General features: G+C 41.5%; 1 protein-coding gene across 1 annotated transcript in view; it reads left to right on the top strand.

Annotated features, from left to right (window-relative positions):
• Window positions 1-24,189, top strand: part of LOC127016519 (uncharacterized) — a 57,630-nt gene extending 33,441 nt beyond the window's left edge. The window contains exons 20-43 of the mRNA XM_050897061.1: window positions 1,328-1,514; window positions 2,670-2,871; window positions 5,691-5,848; window positions 6,614-6,702; window positions 7,360-7,443; window positions 10,209-10,281; window positions 11,253-11,389; window positions 11,795-11,926; window positions 13,424-13,464; window positions 14,179-14,221; window positions 14,993-15,068; window positions 15,265-15,434; window positions 15,575-15,655; window positions 16,405-16,442; window positions 17,128-17,263; window positions 17,939-18,075; window positions 18,497-18,719; window positions 19,421-19,535; window positions 19,924-20,061; window positions 21,261-21,368; window positions 22,040-22,231; window positions 22,716-22,882; window positions 23,258-23,444; window positions 23,981-24,189. Of these exons, the coding sequence (XP_050753018.1) occupies window positions 1,328-1,514; window positions 2,670-2,871; window positions 5,691-5,848; window positions 6,614-6,702; window positions 7,360-7,443; window positions 10,209-10,281; window positions 11,253-11,389; window positions 11,795-11,926; window positions 13,424-13,464; window positions 14,179-14,221; window positions 14,993-15,068; window positions 15,265-15,434; window positions 15,575-15,655; window positions 16,405-16,442; window positions 17,128-17,263; window positions 17,939-18,075; window positions 18,497-18,719; window positions 19,421-19,535; window positions 19,924-20,061; window positions 21,261-21,368; window positions 22,040-22,231; window positions 22,716-22,882; window positions 23,258-23,444; window positions 23,981-24,189 (3,123 nt within the window). The remainder of the gene's footprint in view (window positions 1-1,327; window positions 1,515-2,669; window positions 2,872-5,690; window positions 5,849-6,613; window positions 6,703-7,359; window positions 7,444-10,208; window positions 10,282-11,252; window positions 11,390-11,794; window positions 11,927-13,423; window positions 13,465-14,178; window positions 14,222-14,992; window positions 15,069-15,264; window positions 15,435-15,574; window positions 15,656-16,404; window positions 16,443-17,127; window positions 17,264-17,938; window positions 18,076-18,496; window positions 18,720-19,420; window positions 19,536-19,923; window positions 20,062-21,260; window positions 21,369-22,039; window positions 22,232-22,715; window positions 22,883-23,257; window positions 23,445-23,980) is intronic.
• Window positions 24,190-24,581: the final 392 nt, after the last annotated feature.

Here is a 24,581-nt window from a genome sequence, read left to right as displayed (position 1 = left end):
GAGGATGATCTTGTTACCATGTCTTGTCTCCCTCTTTGCTTGTAAATGTCTAGCCTGTAGCACCTAGAACTGCTAGTTATTTCAGCTGTTTAGTTTTTAACTACTGCATTCCCCTACGTTTTTCACTGTAGTGATTAATATTGTTCCTATTTCTTCCTGCCACTCCTGGAATCTCTCTTGCTAGTTTATGAACATGTTGAATTACTTAAGAGGACATCAGCACAGTCTCTTCCAGAATGAGGGGAAGAGGCTCTTCTGCTTTATGCTGAATCAAGCAGCTTTCCAGACCCTGCACAGGAATACGCATAAAGATGAGGAAGCGATTTCTCCTGACTTAGGTTAGAATATAAAAGGGGTTAAGTGGATAGTCAGAGGCAGATCATTTCTGGGCTGCCAAATAAGATGCTACTAGGAAAATTCAATGACAAGCATCTTCCTGCAGAAACTCCAGTTTCATAGAGATAAAGTTAATTAGCTGTCAATAAGGCCTTGCAGAAAAGAAGTTTGGGTCTTTGTACGTCAGAAACTGAGGTTAGTTAGAAACTTGCTATTAACTATCTTGGCCTGCTTAAGTGGAATTATTTTTTGTGAACGAGAACAGCTGTACTACTGTTAATAAGCCATATGATACATGAGACATGTAATGAAGTTTCATTTCAGCCTCATACATTGTCTAGATTAATTTTATGAAGAAAGGCTGCTGTAATTTTAAGCACTTTATTAGAAACTGTTTCCTATTTGATAGTGTCCACTATTAGATGATGCAGAGTAAATAACACAGGACATAGTAGGACATGATATTGTATTAAACATTTCAGGGAAAAGGTACAGTAGAGCCTAGTACTTCAGACATTCTCAGTAAAATATCAATCTATCTCAATTAACACTGTGCCATAATGCCTGCACAGGCAGAGACATAATTGCACATTCAAACTTAACTTTCTTATTTCCTGGCTTCCAAGCACGTAATAAGATACCTTAAACATTTTGTTGCTGTTGTTTTCTTTTCTAATTAATTCCTTACAATACATTAAACACAGGCTCTTCCGTTTACTGAAACTACATGCTTTACCCTAAACTTCTGCAAATTGCTTCCATTTTTTAAAAAGCAATGTCCTGGATGAATTCTCTAACTCTGAAATTGCGTTTGCAGCTTGTGATTAGCATTCTGGTTACTGTGTGTGGTAATTATGTGTAGAGTAACCCTTGATAAGAAGGAACTCATCCTATGGATCTGAGTCACTAAACCTTAATACTAGATAACAATTTGGAGGCTTTAAGATAACCAAGTTGAATTCCAATGCTGACCATTTCTGTGATACTCCAGTCTCTAGATAAGGTGTACAAATACTACTCAGAGCAGAAAATCCCATTCCCCAAAATTTCTTTGACTGATGAAGATAAGAAGAATCTGAAGGAGTGCTACCTTTTCCAAGATTCAGATTTGCCAGGATGTCCGATCGTGATTTTTCTTCCTCTTGTGAATGATACCTTCCGAGAGTACAGAGCACCTGGTAAGTTACAAGTAGTGGCAAAACATTAAACAAAAGACACCACTACCTGCTTCCCTGACTCAGACAGAGCCTTTTTCTCTGCTGCTGGTTATCTTTGCTGGCTGGGTTCATGGGGGAGCACTTTAGCTAATTACACTTGTTTTCCCCATTCCTGCCAAAGCTACTATGTCCATTCATGTCATCCTTGTGGCCCTAAGAGGACAGACACAGCCCTTGTCTTCCGGATGGTGTTTACCTTCATCTCTCTCCCATTTGTAACACTAAGTGTTGCTAGCTAATTGTAAAAGTTTTTTCCTGGGAGAAGTATAGCGCTCTCAGATTATTTTCCCCTGCATATATTGTCTGTTGTCCAGGGATTTCATTCGACACTTAAGGAGGCAGTGTCATGTATAAATGGTGGGGGAGCAAGAACCTGGCTTTCAGGCTGAACTCTGCAATGTCAAGATCAGTGCATCTCCTTTTGGTACACCATCAGCCCAGGGGTCATTTTGCTCACTGTGCTGTGCTCGGGGCCTGTCATTCTTCTGCCAAGCCACCTGCTTTGTATTACTCACCTTTACTGCCAGTTACTAGGACACATTTGCTTTGCTCCTTGGTGGCAGGGAGGTAAAGTCTAAAATTCTGCTTTTGTGGAATTTGGGAGACACAAGAAATGGAAAGGCAGAGATGGATCCTGGTGGCAGGCCCCCAAGACTGCATTCGGGTTTGCAGGAACTTTAAGTTTCCATATGTTTCTATTACTCCTTTCTCACTTAAACTCTATTCTGTTACTAGCAACTCGCCTCCCTCAGCCGGGGTTCGTAGAGGTCCCAACTGCTCAGGATAAGACCTGCAGTGCACTGGCAGTGGCTATTGGAGTGCCCTTTCAGGCTGATATCCTTGACTGATCCATGGCTTTAATGAGACAGGTGTTTATGAGTAAGCTGTAGATGACCATTACAATGCCATCCCTGACTTCTCCCTTCTGCCCTCATCACTTCAGGCACATGATGTTCTCTCGACTAGGGCTGGGGATACATGACCTGCATTATTCGTGCATTTAGACCCTATGAATTTTCTTCCGGAGAAAAGTTCCCCTCTTTGGGCTGCTGTGGACAGCTTGTGACTGACTGAGATAAACACTGTGTCACAGCAGCAACTTCTCTTTCTCTCCAGGTGTCAAGCGCTGTTGCTCAGAGATGGAGGGAGGACAAGTTGATTTGACCAGCCGCTTTTCCCCCTACTGCATGTTCTCGGTTAGGTATACTGATGAGAATTACCACCGCCTCCTGAACCTCAGTGAATACAACATCCTGAACAACTCACAGATGATTATGCAGGCCTTGCAGATAGCAATGCAAAGGAGAAGGCAAAACATGTGCTAATCACCCGTCCAACTGCCCCTGTCTTCTCAGAGGAGTTTTTCACGCTCTAGAACACAGAAGGGACATAGCTTTTTGAACACTGGCCGTTCTGCACTTCAGAAAGAAACTACCCCAGGTGGCTCAGTCGTTTGTTGTTTTTTTTTTCCATTCCCAAGAAGTGGCCTCTATAGGCAAAGACATTGCCTTGGAAATTTTTACACATGCTTTGTTCCCTAAATTAAGGTTGTCTGTAGAACACTCTTTACCTAAAATCCTTGTTAGATTTTAAAAATAGTGTTATTTTAAGCCTAACTTATTATAATGTATGACATATAGGAAATAATTTTTTACCACCACAGTGCTACAGTAATACAACCCAGCCGACACACCTACAGGCTGTAAGAAGGGGGTATAAACTTCTGCTCCCCACAATTCTTCTTCGTGGAACACAAGGTGCATCCAACCCTGGAAAATGAAGAAAACCTGAGACACGACTGGAAGCTGGCATTGGATCCCTGGGTCAACTCTGTTTTGCAAGTGTCCTGAAGAGCAGCTGCAGAGGGTGGAAATGTAAGAAGGACAAGAGTGTGTGCACAGCCAGCCCCATGAATCGTGTCAACCTCCTGGGCTTTCTTGGGCTGTGAATGAATCATACATAGATGGGAAAGAGCAACTTAGGAGGAAGTGGCATAAGATTTTTCATGTAAAAATTTTTTTAAAGCGAAAGGTGTAATTTGGGCATATCAAAACTTCCTGTGAATTTATGTCAGTTTTGATTGTTTTACTTTGAGACAGTATATAAAAAGTCAACATTTTATTTTGAAGCTTTCAAAATAGAACACCCTGGAATTTTTTTTCCCAGTTGAGTTACTTCTCATATTAAACTTCCTTTCTAAAATTAAAAAGAAAAAGTGCTTGAAATGAAAATATTTTACTTCCACTAGACAATGAAAACTTTGTTGTTTTACTCAATGCAATTTGTTTAAACAGTTTAGAACATATGCTCATCAACAAAAATGCTTATTTGTTTAGTTCTGCCTGTTCAAACTGTGCAGATAAGCAGGAGTGAGTTAGTAGTCTGCACCAATTAAGACCACCTTAAAAAAATCTGAACTGACCCTCCATGGGATCTAGCACAACACCACCAATAACATTTGTTGTGGGTTTGCATTTTTAAACTTTCTTCATTTTCCCTTTTATGGAAAGTGTCGTTTCTGAACTGTTGAAAGTGCTGAGGGTGAGCTGTAAAAATTATAAATCCATAACAACCTTTGCAATCCAGGAGCAAGTCAAATTGAAAATACACTTTTTTATTAATAAGTTTTGTGTCCTAATGACAACTGGGAAAATTTTGAACAAAGAGTCTATTCAGTGAAAAAAGTCTGTCAACTAGATGTCATAATCTGGGGCTAAAATAAACTAGGAAAAATGCTTGGGTAAGTTGAAACATTTCATGTTAATATTTTACGAAATGTCTTCATTTTGAAACATAGCTTCTTTTTAATAGACCACCTACCTCATCAGCCCAGGGAACCCAACCTGAAAATAACAGCTTTCATTTACAGTCAAATAACATATTTGGCTTGGTGCAAAATGACACTCTGAGGATTTTCATTTTGGCAAGAAACAATGACAAATTATCTTTACAAATTGGTTCACAATGACTTTTGCCAACACTTTCGTCATTTATGATGTGAAACCAAACCTTACTTTTTTGTGCAACTGTAGCCTAATGTTGCAAGCCTAAAGATCAGAGCATAAATATTAACATTTGAAACTCTTTAGGTTTTGAACGAATATGCACTTCTGCTGGGTTTTTTTGTTCTATGGTAGTTTCAGTACTCATAATCAGAAATACGGTGCTATGTGGTCTGCATATAACCCTGGGAACTGCCTCCATTTGAACCTGAAATCCCTGGTGTGAAAAAATAAATACAGTTTTTGGCCATAAACTCATACCACCTCCAGCTCTGAAGAAATGTTATTTACATGCAAATATTTCGTGTATACAATACCGGACAATAAAGGCTTGTTCACAAAATGAAAATTCTGCCTTGCTCCACATATTCAGGCATCTCAGTAGTATGCTCCAGGTTCACAGTGTGTTCCTTGTTCCAGGAAAACAAAACTGTTGTTATCTCTGCAAAGAGCATAAGAACATACCAAATATTTGCTGTGAGCATCATGGATAAGGGAATGTCTCAGAGACAGATTGCAGGGGTACAAAGCGAGCCACGGTCCCTCCCTCCTGCAAGGGCTGTCTCTGATGTGGATTGCAAATGTTATTTGTGAAAATGAGAGCTTTTTGGCCACTGGCACTGTGGGAGTGACAGTCTCAGAGCCGCAGTCCTGGTGGACAGTCCGGTTTATAGCTTGGCCCTCCAAGGAGATGTTGTAATAAAGCACTGCCTTTAACTATGACTGAAAGATGCTGATGTTGCCAAGGGTTTTCTGTGACCTAATGAAAAATGCATTTCATCAAGCTACATCATTGCAGCTGGCACACGGAGGAAACATGCCACGTATGTAGACACAACCCTTCACGGTGTTGTGAAATAACATAGCCTATGGTAAAAATTTATTCTACCAAGTTGACCGTGATGACTGTTGATATTATTTCGCATGGGAATGCCCACAGGGGAACTGTGCTGGCTGGTAGGAACATTTAACCAGTAAGCTCAAGAATGCTCAGGGAATGGGTAACTTTTTGCTCATAGACAATGTACCGGGAGAGCAGGGAAGCCAAAGGAATCCCTTTGCCCAGAGATTTTGATCTGTTATGACCTGCTGAAGATACAACAGTCTTCGGCTGCTCTTTTTAATCCTCTTCCAGTGAGCTGGGAGCTGTGCCAGTTTCGATGGCACAGGGGTCAGCTGGGTGCTCACAGGGGCAGGTACAGGTGTCCTGCCACAGCGGTGGCTTCGCAGGTGTGCCACAGGGCGGTGTGCAGTCGGCGCTGAGTTTTGCCTCTGGCTGGCAGGGTTCATTGGGTCAGACACAGGCACTTAATTGCAGTTAGATTACAGCCAGAGTCAGTCTGAGCTGCAAAGTGGCGCAGAAGTATTCACAGGGGGTGGAGCTAAGCTAAGGAAAGTCATTGCTTCAGGACTCTTCGTCTAAACAAAAATAATAATAACCAGCCATAGGAAAGAAAGGGGAAAGAATGCAACACTTGAAGAGAGACCCAGCCCTGCTGGAGCAAGGCTGAGCAGATATAAACCACCATATGAGTGTGTCTGCTCTGCTAGACCTGGGATTGCAGGGACATGTGGTACAGAAAGCCTTAAACGGGCTTTTGCAAGAACCAGTTTAGTCTGAGAGCAATAGTGTTGTCCCTCTTTTTTTTTTTCATTAGCTGTTTTATCCTTTCTGCTTACTGTCACAGATAATCTAAATCCAATTAATGTACTGTTGCTGCATCTTATTGCAGAGTATGTATTTCTGTAGGCTTTGAGGTCTTGCTAAGTGGAAAGTTCAGTGCCCAGATAAAAGGGCATCCTTCTCTTACCATTAGTTATAAACTTGCCATTGGCCAGTATTGGGCAAAGTAACTCAAACAGCATACTTCCACCTACTGTACAGGCAAAGGCATTTTTTACTACTTATTCAACCACAGGATTCAGCCTCCTAAAATACGAAAATGGGAGGGGAATAACTGGGTTTAAGAAATGAGGCAGAGGTGGGGCTCTGAGTCAGTTTATAAAGTAGTTGCTCATCTGCATATGAGACATTTGAACTATTGGTGTCTGTGGAAGCTGGGAGATGTGAAATTGCATTGCCACAGATAACACTGGACGTGTACGTGACAGCGACCACAATGGAGCAAGATGGCATTTTGTCTCAGGTAAGAAGGGTGCAGAGCAAAGCAAGGCATCTGGGATCTCAATTGGTTATGCTGCACATCATAGTGCAAAGATGGTACTACTTTCTCGACCTGCCATTGACTATAAATGACTCTGTGCAGGATGAAGAAAGTCAGTGCTTCAAGAACTCATTATCAAAATTTAAAAAATGATAGCAAACCATAGGAAGGAAGTGAAAATTATTTGGGGAGTAAGAGTTTATTTACAAAGGGAGCATTTTGTATATTGAGGGGTTTTCTTCATTTTAGAGATGTGATATATGCAACCTTAGAATAAGTATTAAATAGCACAGAGATGTGCTTCAAGGTGGAAGATTAATGACAGGGTGTGTTTACATGAGACAAGTTTACTGTTTCTTTAACAGCCAGGGCCAGGAGCTGTCTTCCCTCCCTGTGTGTCATGCAAAGGGTGGACCTTACCTGGCTGCTATGCCTCTGCTTAGGCTTACTGGGGCAAGCACGACACAGGCAGGGGCATTGGGCACGGCAGGCCACACCTGCACCTGCCGAGGCTCTACGGCCAGCACTGACCGTGGGCTCCCCGTCGCTGCTGCTCTGCAGTTCTCAATTCCCAATGAGGATTGCTTTTAAGAGATAGAACGGCTTTTCCAGGAGTCACATTGGCCCTTCTTGTTGCAGGAGCTGATCACTCAAACTGATCGGCTAGGAGAAGGAATTATGCCGCTGAATCCTGATGGGGAACAGTGGATTCCTGTTACAAAGGTACCACAAAGGAGAATTTCAAAAGAAAACTGTAAAAGAGACTTTCCTGCTGGGTGGAGCCTGAGTGAGAACAGATAGGGTTCAGCATCTGCCAAACAGTCTAATTAGCTACCATAACCCATCCAGCTCCCTCTGTCAAACACTGTCCCACTTATCATTTTGATCCCTTCACTTATGCAGTCTTGCTTCATGTTAAAGTCCTAGTGCTGTTTTCTATCCTTGGCAGATAGGAAATGAACCTGTTTCAACAAGACTAATATGTTTAAAAGGATGGGTTTGAATAGGCTTTCTGGTACATATGTCTTGCTAAAGTACAAAGGCAAATTTACTGCCAGTGTAGGTAGTAATAGATGTGAAATTGTGCCACTTACTCCCACAAAGAGTACGGCACAATCTTGAAGTGGACTTTCAACACCTGATTTCCTGGATTAATCCTTCTTCTGACCTCTACAAAAAACTAATAGTTTTCCAGGACACTGCAGACATATTATATGAAATCTTTCCGCTAGGAAATGAGAGGACCAGATGTGCTGAAAATAGATTTTTTTTACCTTGTTGTCTCTAGTTTGAGGCCATTTACTAATAATTAGGAACTCTCCCTTGTTCTGTTTCGAGCTGAGTTAAGTTGCCGAGCAACAAGTGTTGTGCTTACTGTTTAAGGAATAGCCAACCCTTACTGTTGATTAGTTGAATGGAAAAACCAAAGATGAGAAAATACGCCCTAAAATGCAACTCTCTACACTGCAGGGATCATGACAGGTTCAGAAGAACAAACCAAACCTCTCAAATTTTTTAGGCAAAACTCACATGGCTGATGGGATTTTGGCCATTTGTTATTTATACCTCTGTGATGTCTAAGCCAAGGCTCCCTGGTTATGACAGGGCACATCCACATGCCTGAGTACTTTGTTCAATCTGCACTTCCTCCCTGATGCTTTGGGATCGCCACAAGCCACGAAGGTGGCTCCAGGGGACCCGATCCCTGAAACTGAGTTGAGCCCTTCCAGGAAAGTGCCTTCTCCAAAGCCAGTCACTGGCAGCACCAGTTACTGGCTCTGTAATTACTGAACACTTTCCACCTGTACCCGCCTCATTTCTGTGCCTTAGGAGTTAGGTTTTAGACACGAATACAAGTGCCTTTGGTGGTCTTATCCACAGCTACTCTTTGGACTCTTAGCAGTGGTTTGACATCCTTGATTTGCACACCCGGTCACCTGCTATGCAGCTGAAGAGCACAAATGTTGGTGCCTTTTCCTAGAACAGGGTGCTTTGGTTACCTGGAGGCTAATTTTACCTGTTTCTTTATTAGACTACTTGCTAACTGCCCCCAATCTCAACAACATATATTCATTAGCCCTGGCTGCATGCATTAATACACTCAGGTTAAACATTATGAGAGACATCCCATGGACATATATTCCATCGAGCCTATGAATACTGATGCACTTCACTTTTTACGGATGGTAAGCACATCACATTATTAACACAGTACATATGAAATTGTTTTGGTCAGACAGGCCAGCTAGAGCAAAAGTCCTGCTCTCCTTTCCCACAGTACCTGTGTTACACATCCTTCTCAGTGGGACTAATGAGGTCAGTGTCATGCTAATGCCACTTTAGGACTGGCAATGGTCTTTTTATAGTCATTTTGCAATATAAGTGGAGTGAGCAGGTGGTGTCACTACCTGTCCATGGCCCTGTAGTTGCACTAAATGCCTTTTGCATTTTAGAACTTTTGGAGCAAAATTTTCCTGCTGATTTATATTCCAACATGTTGTGTCTTTTCCCCCTTTCCGTGACTGTAGAAATAAAAGGTTAGGTGGAAATGGAGATTGATGGTATTTATTTGTTTATTTTATGGTAAAAGGAGAAGGGATATGGACTCATGTTTGAGCTCCAACATGAGACAAGAACTGCAATATGAGAGGCTAAGGAGTCAAGCATGAGGCCTTAATGTCGGAGGCATGGGCTAATATGAAAGAGGCAAGCCAAAGGGAACAAACAAGAGTTTCTTATCAAGCGTAGAACACTGTGTTTGCACTTCTTATGCAAAACAGTGCAAAGAAACTCCAGACACGAAGAGTTTACATGGTTCAAAACTAGAGAAAAACTTCTCACAAGAAAAAGTCAGAGGTGAGCTCATCTCAAGAGGGGCAGTTATGTCCCTTTAAATGAAAAACACATGCATAGTGAGTAGTATGGTGGAAGTGCAAAGCAGTGATCTCTTCCTCTGACATTAAAAGCAGCATGGGGATCAGAGGTCAACATTTAACTCTGGGAAGTACTGTACGTTTAAAAGAGCAGGAATATAAGAAAATCATATCCCATAGCCCAGGAGACTGAACATGTGTAATGACTGGTTGGGAGGTGATTCCCACAATGATAATTTTATCACTTGCAAAAAGCCTAAGGCAGCTTTTCATTTTCTGCCTTGGAAATTTAACAAGTAAATCTTCCCTCAAGCTGAGTCTGAATCTTACCACTTTGTGCAGCTAGATTTTAGTTAGAAAGCAAATAAACTCTCTAGAATAATACAAATACACATATCATGCTATAAAAGTAGAGAAGTCTTTCAGTCTAGTACTTGATTTAGATATTAGTAGGAAAATAAACGTATTGGCCATTTCATAGTCACTTAGAAAAATTCAACTAAGTTGTTCATGATTTGGATATTTCTTTCTCTTGATCATTTCTACCATCTAAATATGCTATCTACCTTTACCATTCATTCCTGTCTTTTGTGTGGGTTTTTTTTCCCCCTGCAGATAGAATCATCTCTGTGTTACTTACTGACTATAAGAGTCATAAGAGCAAGAAATATCCAGCCTGCAGATGTCTGTAAGTATCTGTAGTGCTCTGTATGGTCCACTTAACCTTCCTGGGGTACTAGCTAGTCCTGCTCCAAGAAGTGCTTTCTAGATTTCTTCCATGGATGGAGAAAGTCCTCTCACTGACATGCTGGTTCTAGCAATGAACACAGTGTGTTGCTTTTCTTTGCATCAGCCCTGTCCTGTGCAGAGGTAACTCTATAAGGTCACCGTGGTACCTATTGCACATATTTCTTCACATCCCCAAAGGGAGCAGGGAAAGGTCTGCAGTCTGTTGAAAGCAAGAAATGTGGAAAGATCTCCTGTGTTTTCCTCTGGAGTATATATATGTAACAAAGGACACAAACTGGTTGGGATAATGGAGCAAATACTGAAAGTGGAATAGCCTTACCTCAAATTTAGCTTGACCTCAAAGCTTTCTCAAGGCTAAGTAATCCAAATTACCATACCCCAATTCCCTGTGTACCAGCTTTCACAGACAATACCCTGTTAGGTGTTGTTACATTTTGTAGGTTTACTTCTGATGGCCTGCAACTGAAATATAATAAAAGATTATAGCTTTACTTATGCAGAAATCAAGAAGCATTTTTTTTTCTATGTTTTGGTCTTTTTTTTAATGTTCTGTCTGACTAAAATAGAAGCTATCACTTTGTTTCCTTAATCCTTGCAGATATAGGGTGCTGTGATTGTCCTGAATTATTTTATCCTGGGCTAAACTGGTAGGTTGATGACACAGAAGGAAGAGAAAACCCTTTGTTTTTAATGCATTTATTATATCTCTAATCACATTTATTCAGAGAAGAATCATGTTCCTCTTCTTTTTTCTCCATTCCTGTTACCTAAATTGTAATGTTTATGTTGGACAAAGGTGTCATCATGTATCATAGTGTCTCTCTTTGAAAGCAAAGCTTTATGTTGTTCAATTCATTCTTTCTTCTAGAGCAAATTCTCATTTTAGATTGTGTGTTTTTTAACATACAGTAAGCCAGACTGATTGCTATGTGAGCCTATGGCTGCCAACTGCTTCAACCAAAAAATTTCAGACTAAAACCATCAAGAACTGCAAAGATCCAGTCTGGAATGAAACCTTCTACTTCAGGATCCAGAGTCAGGTCAAGGTACTGAGCTGGGACTTCCCTGTTAACCATGACCTAGGGAGCAACTGCCAGGTTTTATCCCTTTGCAAAGGGGACATAAGTGATTTTCTCAAGAGGCAAGGAAAGATGCAGAAAGATGTGAGAATAACACATATCCTTATGATGGTTTTCCATGCCATGAAAGACAAGTATCTCTCTCAGTCACGGGTAGAATATGACCTTTGAGACATCTGTGATTTCCTCTCATTCCTCCTCGTAGGCAGATGCCTACATGGAGTTGATTTCCCTTCCACCTCTTTCCCTTCCTGCTCTTTTTCTTTACGTCCTCCCACTCCTCACAACAGCTGACTAGAACAGCTGTCCCCAGGATCTCCTGCTTTGAATGAAACCTGATGAGTTTCTAAAGTCCTTCCCTTCCCTTTCCAGAATGTGCTGGAGCTGGCGCTCTATGATAAGGATGTGGTTACTCAAGATGACCACCTCTTCACAGTGTATTTTGATATAGCCAAACTTTCCCTGGGAGAGCAAGTCTTCATGCACTTCAAGTGCGATTCACAGGTGAGGTCTGAAATAAGAAATGGAATAGGTTGGCAAGAACACGTTTGTCTGCTTTTCTGTCTAAAATGTTATTTGCAAAATCTTTTTTTTTTCCTTCTTGTGTATGGACTGCCCAGCCACATAAAAGGGAGTTGTTTTTCAGTCTGATGTGGGAAAGCCTCTTCATACCTGGTTACGTAGGCACACTGAAGGATTTGGTGTTGGCCACAGAGGCTCACAAACGTCAGATGTCTTTGTAAAATTGTCACTTTGCTGAACCTGCCTCCATCGAGGATCGAGGAGTGTCGACGCCAGTACATAATGCTTTTTGTCATAACTTGTTACTTAACCTAGTAATTAGGAAGTAATAACTCTCTGATCGGAACCAAGTGTTGAACCAGACTAGTTGTTAATTACGAACTGTGGCATGGGTGTTTAAATAAGGTGTCTAAGTCACATCACTCAGCTTGGCAACAAGAAATATTCCTATTTTGAATGTCCAGAGGGGCTCTGAAAGTCTCACATCCCACCTCCCGGTATGTTCTGTCCGTCCCTCTCCTTTTCCAGTTCCCTCCCAGTCTCTTGTGCATCTGTTATGCAGCATTCAGTTGATTAATTACCTTATCTACATATACCCAAACTCCACTTTGCAGTTCATTATCTTTAAATGCCTTATTTGACCATTTCTTTCGCTGCAAAATACCAGAGGAGCAGTGTGTGGACTTTCACTAGCCCTTGGTAAAATAGAAACAATCGGCTAGTTGTAACCCAACTCATTACTGTCTGGGTGGTTACAGGTGCCATATCCAAGCCTTTCATTACTGCGTTTGCACAGCTACAATAGTTAGAGCTCATATTCTTCAGGCCTTCATAAATTTTTTTTGTCCTATATTAATAACTTTTTGGTGTCTTTAATGCAATAGGTAATTTGAGCAACTAAATAACCTACAGCATGATCTCACTTCTCTGTTCATCATCCCTTCTGTCCCCACCTTTGTTTTCCTCTCTCCTGTACTTTCTTCCTCGTAGGGATTATGCTCTTTTCCACCACCCCACAGAACAGGCCTTAAAGTCAGATTTACCTCTGCCCCAATGCCCTCAACACGTTGCCACACAAAGTGGTTGTCCTCATCCACAGCTGCTTTGTATGTCACCATTTCCCCTCCTTACACCAGAAGGCTTCGGCTGCTCCCCTCAGCAGACCCTCTTTCTCTTTGCTGGCAGACTCGGTATGAGACAGCATCTCCGCCTGGGTCTGTCCCTTGTGTCCCAGCAGAAGCAGGCAAGCCAACTACTTTCTTTGTTAAAAACTGCTATCACAGCCATCCAGAAACTTCCTATCAATAAAGAATCTTGAGGCTCAGGACACACAGATGTGAGGTGGTGGGTGCCTCTATTTTAAATGCTCTGCCAGTCACAAATAGTGCATGCGTACCTATATTGTGAGAGTGAGAACTTGCATTATGAGAACTGCCAGTAGACTAGTGCCAAAAACGTTTTCCTTTCTTTATTTTCCAGAGACAACAGGAGCTAGAGGTGGGATTTGCATTGGATAATATGTGAGTAAACATGAAATGCAAGATAATCTGCAGCAAAAAGAAACAGCAATTCAGAAGCATGAAATAATCTAGTCTAATTGTTCGGAAGGCATCGTTCCTCGATGATGCTGCTGATGAACAAGGTTTCCTGAGGAATGTGTGCTATGAGCTGTGTGACAAATTGCTGTGTGCCAGGTTGACCTCCCATGAACTTCAGACAGACAGGGAGAACGCCCTAAAACCTTTTCTTTGCCTAGTGTAATGAATACTATTTAAGACCAGAATACTGGGACTGCTGTTTTGTTACGCATTTTTCTTTGAGATCAGCAGGGAGGTTCACCTCCCTTCAAAGCACAACGTGGGATAACACACAGGATTTCTGATCTAGAGCCCTTTCTGTCCCATCCTCCGACAAACTGCTATTTTTAAAAAACGATTCTGTGAAAACATCTGCAGCCTCAGCTTGGGGCTCAGCATAAAATCACTACATGGTTTGGCCCCGCAGTACCTTTTTTTTTGCTGAGCTCCAGGACTGGACGAACTGGTAGGGTGACAATTGTGTCTTGACAGAGTAGAGTGAGAAAACTTGTACTGCGAGCCTCCTGAGACTTTTCTTTCAAATCCAATACGCAGCTAAAAATAAGCAAGAGGAAAATCAAGAGAAGGGTGTGGCTCATGAATTATACTGTAATTATACTGAGTTATTAAAAATATATTTTTCTTTCTGTTTCCTAGTTCAGGCCCTCCTGAAACTATCATTACTAATGGAGTACTAGTGGTGAGTGTCATGTTTTGTCATCTTTCTTGTCCTGTTGCCACACTTGTTTCACTTGACTCATAGTCATCAGGCCAACATACCCTTTGACTGAGCAAAACCAGCATTGAAACACTGTGATTTCCCACTTCATCATCTGCCTCACGACACAACCTCATGGATGGTACCTGTGGAGAGGCTGCAGCTGGAACAGCGGGGAGATCCCCCATGCTAACATCCCTCCGGTGTTGCAAAGGCAACACATGGAACTGGTTTAGGTCTGAGACATCGGTGCAGCAGTGAACTCTCCCTTGGACATCACTCCTCCCGAATTCCCGTATTGCCAAAGTGATGGGGTTTGTCCCATTCCAGGCACATGTCATTTCCTGCATTCATAACTGCTTTTTACACAGGGGCTTTCTGACCATGCCATTTGCTCATTTATTAGCTTTGTTTCCTCATTATTTTTGTTTAAATCAGTCCTCTGCATCTCTGTCGGGGTCCTGGGAGTGCTGCTTTTCACTTTGCCCTTACCTTCTTCCATCTGCAAGCCCTGTTCATCCACGCTGCACCTCCAGCCTTGCCCTGGCTGCGTGCAGTTTCTCAGAGACTCCTCCTGTTCCAGCCTGCATCTGAAATCAAGGTCGTGGTTAAGAGAAAATGTTTTCCTTGGGACAAAGTGCACCGCCTGTATAGCATTTCTGTCATCATCAGTAGGAGCTTAGACTAGGAAACAGAATCTCAGACTGGAAAATTCCCTGCCATGAGGTATTTTATTGTTTGTGTCTCTTACAGTCTCGCAAAATCTGCTGCTTGGAAGTCCAGGTGGTCGAGAAGAAGAAGAAGAAAAAGGAGAAGAAATCTTTATCAAGTGAGGTTATTTCTCCATCAGTTATTTTTAAATCATGATGTGCTAATATTATGAAAGCAATTGGCTTAATGTAAGAATAAAAAAAAACCCAACAAATCCAAAACATGAGAACAGCCTTGTGATAGACTCTGTAAGAACCTTTCTTTCCAATTTTGATGAGAAAACTACTCTGTCTGCTTTTGTGTCGCTTCCTCAGAGAAACAATTCTCCTTTAAAGTGCAAGGGTCTTATGAGGGCACCCAAGACATTATGCTGGGATCTGATCTGGTCTTCAGCTCCTCCTCTCCTGCCAAATTCCACTATGCCAGATACAAGCAGCCAACGCTGGATGTTACGCTACCAAGAAAGAAACAACCTCCCTCCTTTGTATGTTATAATTGGACTTTATATAACATAATAATGGCATGTAAAGTAACATGTACCATAAATAGTAACACTAATTTGTGTTGTGGAAAGAGAGTAATACTCCTTACGGTATAAACTTGCATATATTTGAATTTTTTCAGCGCTCCCGTGTGTATGATACAGGCTCTCCAAACGTGGAACTTCATTCCCTTCCAAGTGGAAAACACATGATCTTAGCAGAGGTAAGTGCCTGCTCTTTTGTGGGAGAGGTTGAGAAACCTGAGTGTGGAAGTCTGCATCCTCCTGATGATTACCAGGGTACTTTCTCATGATGAAAGCCTGCAGACAAAAATGCCACAATCTAACAGTGATAGGTCTTTAGGGGATAAGGCCAGGATGTGCCTTGTCCTGTTTGAATGGATGTGGGAATATGGGGGATCTTGTTACTCCATCCTGATCTTATTTCATGATAAATTTTGAGGCTCTGCTTTTCCCCTTCTCACGCACCTGAACTAACTGAGGTAGCACCAGCCTCTTGCTGATGCTGACCATGCTTTGCAAAGCACTTTTAGATTCATGGTTAAAAAAATCCATATAGAATGAAAGGATCACTGCTATTGTGGGGTATAAGCCTCAGAAAGGGAGGAGCAAATGCTGCTGTGTAGAATAGTAATGTGGCTGCAGCCTGGCTGGCTGTCTAAGAGAAGCAATATTAGTAGAGATGGGTAAGGTATATATCATCATTACTTTCCTCTGTAAACAGCAGTTGTCCTCAGATGTTACATTTGCTAGAAAACATTGGGAATTACTGAACAACTTCCCTGACAATAAACCACTGCAGCCAATTCACATACACTGCTGGATTACTCAGAGCTCCTGATTTGTACCTGCATTGCTAGGATGGCACAAGCTAAAATTCCTCCTGGGGCTGCTGGGGAGGCGTGTTAAAGCAGGTTGTCACACTTCCACTGTTTGCATTCTTGCTTTCCAGGATAGAGGATTTGATTTACATGCGAAGGCAGAAGACTGGTAAGAGACTTGGCCACTCTTGGAGGCTAACTCGTCCTTAGCAGAACTTGTCTCACCCTTGGCTCTTTACTGGGGAGGAGGCACTCACAGTAGGACAGTAGGTTGTGTGACCAAGTGATGTGGAATTCACATGAGGTGAAAGCAAACTGTACGTGTAAAATTAACAATATATGTTAATGTAGATAATCCACACTGAGACATGAATAATGAAAAAGATGCATAAAATAGAAGAAATAATATTACAAGCCAATTATGCTAGTCGGTGTCATGCTCAGCACAGTCTTTAACCTTTTCTTTAACTGTGTAAGAGTGCAGCCGATCACCTGGTACTGTTGATCATGAAGTAGGTAAACTTTGCTGCCTACTTCAAGACAAGTGTGAGAACTTTTTCCTACAGCCCTCAGTGCAGGCTAAAGTATGAGAGAATCTAGACAGCAGAAGTGTCAGAAATTATCTGCAGGAATGTCTTTCCTTAGGTTTTCTTTTGATAACTGCTTAAAAATTTAGCAGTCCCTTTTTCTATCATTCTTTCATGCAGCATTGTATGCCTGCTTGGGTGTGTAGGAAAGGCTCCTCCTGTAAATGCGGTACTTTGTGGATCTAGTTTATTTCCTTGTATTGAAAACTCTGAGCTTGTCTGCCAATAATAAAACAGAATATTCTTTTTTCCTCATCTCTGCTCCAGCCCAGACCACCTTGACGTGCGTTTAGGGTTTGACCTCTGCATGCAGGAGCAAGACTTTCTATGCAAAAGGCAGAAGTACGTTGCTCCTGCTCTGAAGAAGGTCCTGCAGCTGGAACAGGATCTGCTGGACCATGAGGTCTGTAGGGCAAACATTAAAAACATCTAACGAGTGCTTAGCAGTGGGGGCATAACAGCACAATATGACCTCTTTTTCTTCCCAGTTAAATTTTTTTCTGGTCTTTCCTCATCTTTAAACTTATGTACACTTCCAATACTGCCCCATACCTCTAATCTTACCCTGCCGTTTGTGTCCTTTGCAGTTGCTATCCTGAGTTTAACTCTTCTCCTGCTACGCTTTCACTGCAAGCCAGGCTAGATATTCCTTATATAGAAATGGCTTCTTCCACAGTCTTCATCCTATGATTGTTATCCTTGTTAATAATTCTTCCTCCTCTCTTCAACCTGTGAGATTTCTTTTTAATTCCTGTCTTTACAACTGATTTTTTCTCTCTTACTGTCTATTTTGGTTTGAATTAATGCATTTTCATTTGTTTTTTACCAAACATCTGTGTTGAACACATTGGAGACAAGTGTCAGTTATCTAAGTAAAAATTGTCATTACTTTTATTCCTGTTCTCCTTTATAAAATAAACGGTAGCTTATGTTTTAGTAGAAATCATTTGGAAAGAAGTCTGTGTCTGGGCACATGTGGTGGTGTCAGGCTTTGTGTAGTAGGAGGTCTCTGCTGAGAGCCACAGGCAGCTGCACTCCGCTGTCTGACACCAGCCCTGTCTGTTCGTGTGTTGCACAGACCCCAGTGGTGGCCATCATGAGTACAGGAGGAGGAATGAGATCTTTGACCGCACTGTATGGCAGTCTGCGGGGGCTCAGGAAACTCAATGTATTGGACTGTGCCACGTACCTGACTGGCTTGTCTGGTACTACATGGTAAGTAGGACTGGGCAGCTCTAGGCTGGAGTCTTCCTGATGACACTGATGCACTGAAGGAGGCTGGGGCTGACATGCAGTAGTCTACCTATAATACCTTCTCAGCAGTCCTATTTTTTTGATCTTCTTCCAAAATTGACAGATTAAAGTCTTTTCATGGGGGAAAGTCACATAATTTGCAACAGCATGACAACAAGTGTTTTTCTAAGAACAGCTTATGGAAAATTGCTGAAGCCATTTCAACAGGGATAATGACTGTGACTTCAAAGGGAACATGATAGTTTCTTAGGGAACTGAAGACAGGAAACCTTTACTTAATTTCAAATCAAGAACTTAAAATAGAAACATAAAATGTAGCCATTGCCTACTTCAAACCTTGGTGTGTTTTTTTCCCTCTTCAATATATATTTCCTCTTCCTAGGACCATGTCAAACTTGTACAGAGATGCTGACTGGTCACAAAAGGATCTCAACAAGCAAATCAGCGAGGCTCGAAAACATATGACAAAATGCAAAATAAATTCCCTTTCCTTGGAGTATTTGAAATATTACAAAAAGCAGCTGTATCAACGGAAAAGAGAGGGCCACAAAACATCTTTTATAGATCTCTGGGGGCTTGTCCTGGAATCTTTGTTGCATGATGGGGTACAGTATGTCATAAAGCAGCGTTTACAGTGGCTTACAATTTTCTGAAAATTAATTTCTGGAGAAGATATTTTCCTGTTTGTTCTGAGAGAAGTAGTTTGTTACGAGACTGTGTGTATGCAAATGCACAGCCGTTTCCAAAACATTTGCTGGCAGTCTTTTAGATATCCAACCATGGTGGAAATCAGCATTCTTGCTTGTGAGATTTTTGGATATATTTTTCTGAGAAAACTCCAAGATTAACATTTTGAAAAAATATTCTATTTTAAGATTTTTTTTGCATATTCTGCAAGTATTTTATTTAGAAATAGCAAAATTACAGACATTAGCTTAATGCCTATGAGAGGTATTAACAAACGGACCTGCAGACTTTTGAAATATGTGAGAGGTGTTACATAAACTTGCAGCAGAACACGTTAAACTGGTTTATACCAAAAGTATTGCTTTCTGCTCTTCATCATTTCCTTCCATTTTCATCCTAATGAGTCATCAAATAATCTGGCATCAGATTGGATGCCTGCAGATATTTCAGTAAAAGAACGCTTACAGGAATTCTGAAAAATATGGAACATTTCACAATTTAAGCCCAGCATGCATTATACATTAAAGGCAGAAATTTTTCTACCCTACAAGCTTAGATGCAGAGAAAACATCCCTGTGCTAATTTTCATCTCAGTGTAACCATATTTCTGGAATCACAGAAAGACAGCCATAGACTCTCTGATCAGCAACGCGCCATTGATCGTGGTCAGAACCCATTGCCTATCTATACTGCAGTCAATGTCAAGAACAACTATAGCACTCTGGATTTCAAAGGTAATTATGAGACTTCTGAGAGTCATTTTTCTTCATATTTAAGCTGGTAAATTCTGGGACAGTCTTTTTAGATAGTCTAAAAAAAGCCCTCTCATTTAAAGACCAGAACCTCAGCTGATGTGTATTCGTATAAAGTCCTTGTGGTCAGGTAAACATTTGACTGTCTATGCAACAAGACTCAAAAATATTCCAAAGACTTTTCATGTTCACAAGTTTTCATTTGTACCATGCTTATAACTCATTGCTATTGGTCTGAAATATTAGACTTAACTGCAGAAATTATTTTAATTTTTAACTCCTTTCATTCCCGTGATAGCAACATCATTTTTATCTACAGCTAAGGGGCTGTAGTGAAACATTGTTCTCTTCTTTGTATTCCTTTTCACAGAATGGGTGGAGTTCACCCCTTATGAGGTGGGATTGCAAAAATATGGAGCTTTTGTTCGCGTTGAGGATTTTGGCAGTGAGTTCTTCATGGGTCGGTTGATGAAGAAGGTCCCTGAATCCCGGATCTGCTTCTTAGAAGGTAAGCTCTTAAAAACATCTAATTGTGAGCTATATAAACTAAGCACTAATAAAGCACTGGTGCATGACTGACACGGCAGTTTCACCGCAGAGGATAAATATCTCATTGCTGAATTAATACTTACTATAATCGATTCAGTTTACTGCAAAAAAGAAAATTCAAAGTGACACACAAATAGTTATTTTCATTTTTAAAGCTAGTTTTGAATAAAAATATAGTATCATTTCCAGTCCAACAATAAAATTCAGCTCCCTGGGAATCCACAGTTCTGGTCACGCTACTCCAGAAAGGTGAACTCCAGAGCCTCTTGCCTGTCTCACAGGTAGTCAGTAATTTGTGTGCTTCCTATAGACAGTTTACATGAGCCTTCATGCTGATTCTCCACTGCATTGGGGTGTGTTTGAGCATGCCAGGTCCCCCCTTCTCTGGGGAGTCTGCTTTGGCCATGCATCACTGGCTCCAGTTTCCACATTTCCTGGGCAAGCCTGAGGGGAAAACAGCATAGTCATATCCAGAAGCATTTTTGCTATTGACTGAAGTGGAGCACGGATACGTGTTTTCCAGACAGAGACAAGCTGTCAACTTGTGACTGGTTCGAGATGCAAACTTCTTTGACTGGCCACTTCATTTAGAGTGAGGGAGACACTGTACAATTTTAGCCTAAGCCTATGCTGGATGTGCATACATTTGCACTTCCTGAACCAAAAAACAGTGAGAACTTGTGCCCTAAGGGATAACCAAAGAAATTGTTTCTCAAGCTCAGAAATGCATGGTCAAAACTGATCCCCCGGTGTGTTAACAGGCTTATTCTCAAAAAGGGAAACCTACAAATGCAGAGGCTGTAAGATCACATTGTAGTTAGACCTTTTTATCAATATAATTCCCCATCAAATCTCTCAGATTGCAAACTTTCATCCTTTCTTTTTATATAAGCCTTGTGATACTTAAAGCTCCTTAAATCATAGTAATTCACAAAAATCTCACCGTTTGTTAAAATATATATCCAGCCCTAAGTACTATAACACAAAAACTGGATACCAAAATAAGGTTTAAAAACCAGCAGCCAAATAAAAATGACACATCATCCATTTAAAACAAACTAAGGAAAAGCATAAACCTCGTTAATTTAATCTCATGATAACAGTTTTGCGATTCATGGTGCGTGAATGTTTGACTTAGCAAGCTCTTTCCTTTTACAGGCATGTGGAGTAGTTTATTTTCATTGAATGTGTTATATATCTGGAATTTGTCCCATTCATCAGAAGATTTCTGGCACAGGTGGACCCAGGACAAAATCGACAATATAGGTAAATTATCATACTTCTTCCTTACTGTGTGTTTATTGTTAGATAGAGTTAATGTTAGATAAACCATCACACCCATCTGCTATGTGAGATGTGCAGGGTATATTTGGCATTTTTTAGAGTGTTTCTTCAAAAGCCACATTGCCTTTCTGGAAGGAATTGGATTCAAAGTCTCATACTGCAAAGCATAATTGGCTAATTTAAAAACCTCCAGTTCTGTGATCTGTGTGCTCACTGAGGGCTCAACACTGACGTTGGCAGATGAGTAAAATGTTCAGGAATAATAAGATTGATCCGTAAGTCATTAATAAAACAAAAAGATTTTGACTACATTAAGTAGGAGCTACTGTGATGCAAATACGTACAACAGTTATCCTTTTCCAAAGCCTGCATTCAGTCTGTTCCAGAAGTGTGCGTATGTCTGGTGCAGATTGTTATTGCTGCCTGATACAGGGTCTTGTTTTTTATCCAAGTCTGGACTGTGTAAGGAAATGGTATTTGGCTGGTAAGAATAACATTTTCTTTTCTTTTTCATTTGGTCACTTGTGCTCATCGAGTCTTTTCATCCTAGGCCTTTTAAATAAAGAAAACACTGATTTTTATTACTTACCTTGACATCTTGGCAGATGACCTTCCTCTAGGCAGGCAGAATTTAACAGCCTTTCCCTGTGCAGAGGAGGAACCCCTCCTACCGCTGAAGCCGCACAAGCTCAGGACCCGCCTGTTCACCCCTCCCGGCCCCCTCGGCAGCACTCTTCGCGGTGCTCTCACCAACCGCCTCTGCGTTGCCCAGGAGCACAACTTCCTAAAGGGTTTCCAGATGCATAATGACTACCTGGAGAACAAGCACTTCTGCAGATGGAAAGGTAACAGAAGACCTGTGTGCCTGGGGAGAGAATAAACAAGCAGAACAAAATGAAAACCCAGATCTTATATTAAACCCATTCTCCAAGTTTAGAGGCCATGTTTGGGCAGAATCACTATTAGATCAATCAGTTGTGGCACACTGGGATGTAGCATGGCGTGGTGTTGAGCTCCATGCCAATGGTTTGCTGGTGGCACGCACCTCCTGAGGCAGGGGCACCAGATCCTGATGGTGATTCTCCATTTCCGTGTTTGAAGAAACACTTGGTAAGGAGGAACAAGAAACTCTCTTCATGAATGTTGCCACTGCAAGTCCAAAACTGCATGTGGCTGGAGTTGGGAGGGCAGAACAGAAGGGATACAGCGAATCTCCCTTCCCTGAAGATGGTAACCAGTTAGGGCTCTGTGGTCATGGTGTAAGAGTAGAAAACAGGCTAACCAGTTTTGCACTATTGCACTTACAGCAAGAAAAATCTTTCCTTTTAGATACTGTGTTAGACACATTTCCCAACCAGCTGACACAATCGGAGGAATTCCTGTCTCTGGTAGATACGGGATTTTTCATCAATACAAGCGTCATGCCACTTTTAAAACCAGAGAGAAAGGTGGATGTCATCCTGCATTTAAATTACAGTGCAGGATCCCAGACACAGGTGAGAGGAATTGAAGGAGTCTCTACTTCTTCTTCAACAGCAGTATATCTGGAAGTTTTTAACACTTAGGTGCTTTCTATATTGCTCCTACTAAAAGTCTTAACCACTAGCATTTTTAGCTTAATGCTGCAGTGTGATACTTCATTTATAGGCTTTACATATTCTCATTTGATTTTCTTGTACGATCAACTGTTCTGTGCTAAGAACTCAGGGAAAACAAAAACCTTCTCTCCAGTGACACAGTGCTTTCCAATAGGGGTTTCAGAGCTCTCACACAGCTAGCTTGGAAAATACCTGCTTTGTTACTGGACTCCAAGAAATCCTGAGCCCTGAAATCCTCTTTAACTCTTAGTACTGTTCTGTTCATTGATCCAGGCTCTGGACCAGACCTGCAAGTACTGCTCGGAGCAGGGAATCCTTTTTCCCAGGGTGGACTTGAGTGAAGAAGACAGGAAAAACCTGAAGGAGTGTTACCTCTTTGATGGTGCTGAGACTCCAGGGGCACCAGTACTGCTATTTTTCCCACTAATTAATGATACTTTCCAAAAATACAAAGCACCAGGTAAGTAATCAAACACGTTAAAAAAAGGTTGACATCATGGCCAGCCTATTAAAGGGAGTATATTTAATATACCAACCCTCGAACTTCACTGTTGGCTCATTTCAATACATCAGACCTCTCTGTTGCTTAAATTTACCTTTTTTACCATGTCAGATTTGATGCCGTGGCTGTGCAATCCCCGTGCAATTGTGTGTTCAATCCCTAAGCTAGTTAGTCTGCAGGTAACTTTGATGTATCTACGTGAGCCACAGGTACAGCTCAGAACTGCAGTGTAGACCCATGTGAGAGGAATAATCACCATTTTTCTCCCCTCACCTTGTGAAGCAGCTGATATCCACCTGAGCCAGGGACTGAGCTGTCAGTTTGAAAAGGAATTAGTTGTTAAAAAAAATTTTTTTAAGCCCACAAAAGTGATTTAGATTATGAATTCTCTCCGTGGAGAGACATCTCCTTTCCCTGCTCTGTTAAGAGTTTGCTTGCTTATGACCAGAGTAACTCCCATCTCTCAGCAATGATTTGTCGCCCCTTCCTCCTAGGTCAGAAGCGCTCGGAGTCAGAGATGGAAGATGGCAAAGTTGATCTCTATGGCCGCTGTTCCCCTTATTCAACATATTCAGTTCAATACACTGAGAAGGCGTATGACCGTCTGGTTCAGCTGGGTGAATACAACATCCTGAATAACGAAGACCTCATTACGCAGGCCTTGCACACAGCAGTGGCACGGAAAAGGCAGAAAAAGAAATAATGTTAGACAAGGGAGGATGCTTTTGTGTCCCTTAACCTGCCAAGAGACTGAAGCTCCCTTAGGATTGGTCAGCAGGCTTCAAAGGATTCCTGCTCAACCCCACTAAATGGCAGTCTCAGATGAACAAAGAAGAGACTGAAGAGAAACTTTTTTCTCCGAAGAATTTCACTGCAGCAATTCATCGTGATTCAGCTACAACAGGGGGGTACAAGTCATTGTATGATACAGAGGATGGGCAGCCACAAAGAAGAAGGTGCTAAGATGATAATGGGCATGGTGCTAGTTGCCTTGAGAAAGAGTTAAAAATGTTTTAAGTCTAACGTGTTCAGGGCAGACCACATTAAAAGCGTATTTTATTAACTCAGCTTGTGTTTTGCGTTTGCGAGATGATG

The sequence above is a fragment of the Gymnogyps californianus genome, chromosome 5, assembly GCF_018139145.2.
Source record: "Gymnogyps californianus isolate 813 chromosome 5, ASM1813914v2, whole genome shotgun sequence".
NCBI classification, from domain to species: Eukaryota; Metazoa; Chordata; class Aves; order Accipitriformes; family Cathartidae; genus Gymnogyps; species Gymnogyps californianus.
This window is presented reverse-complemented; position numbering and strand designations above follow the sequence as displayed.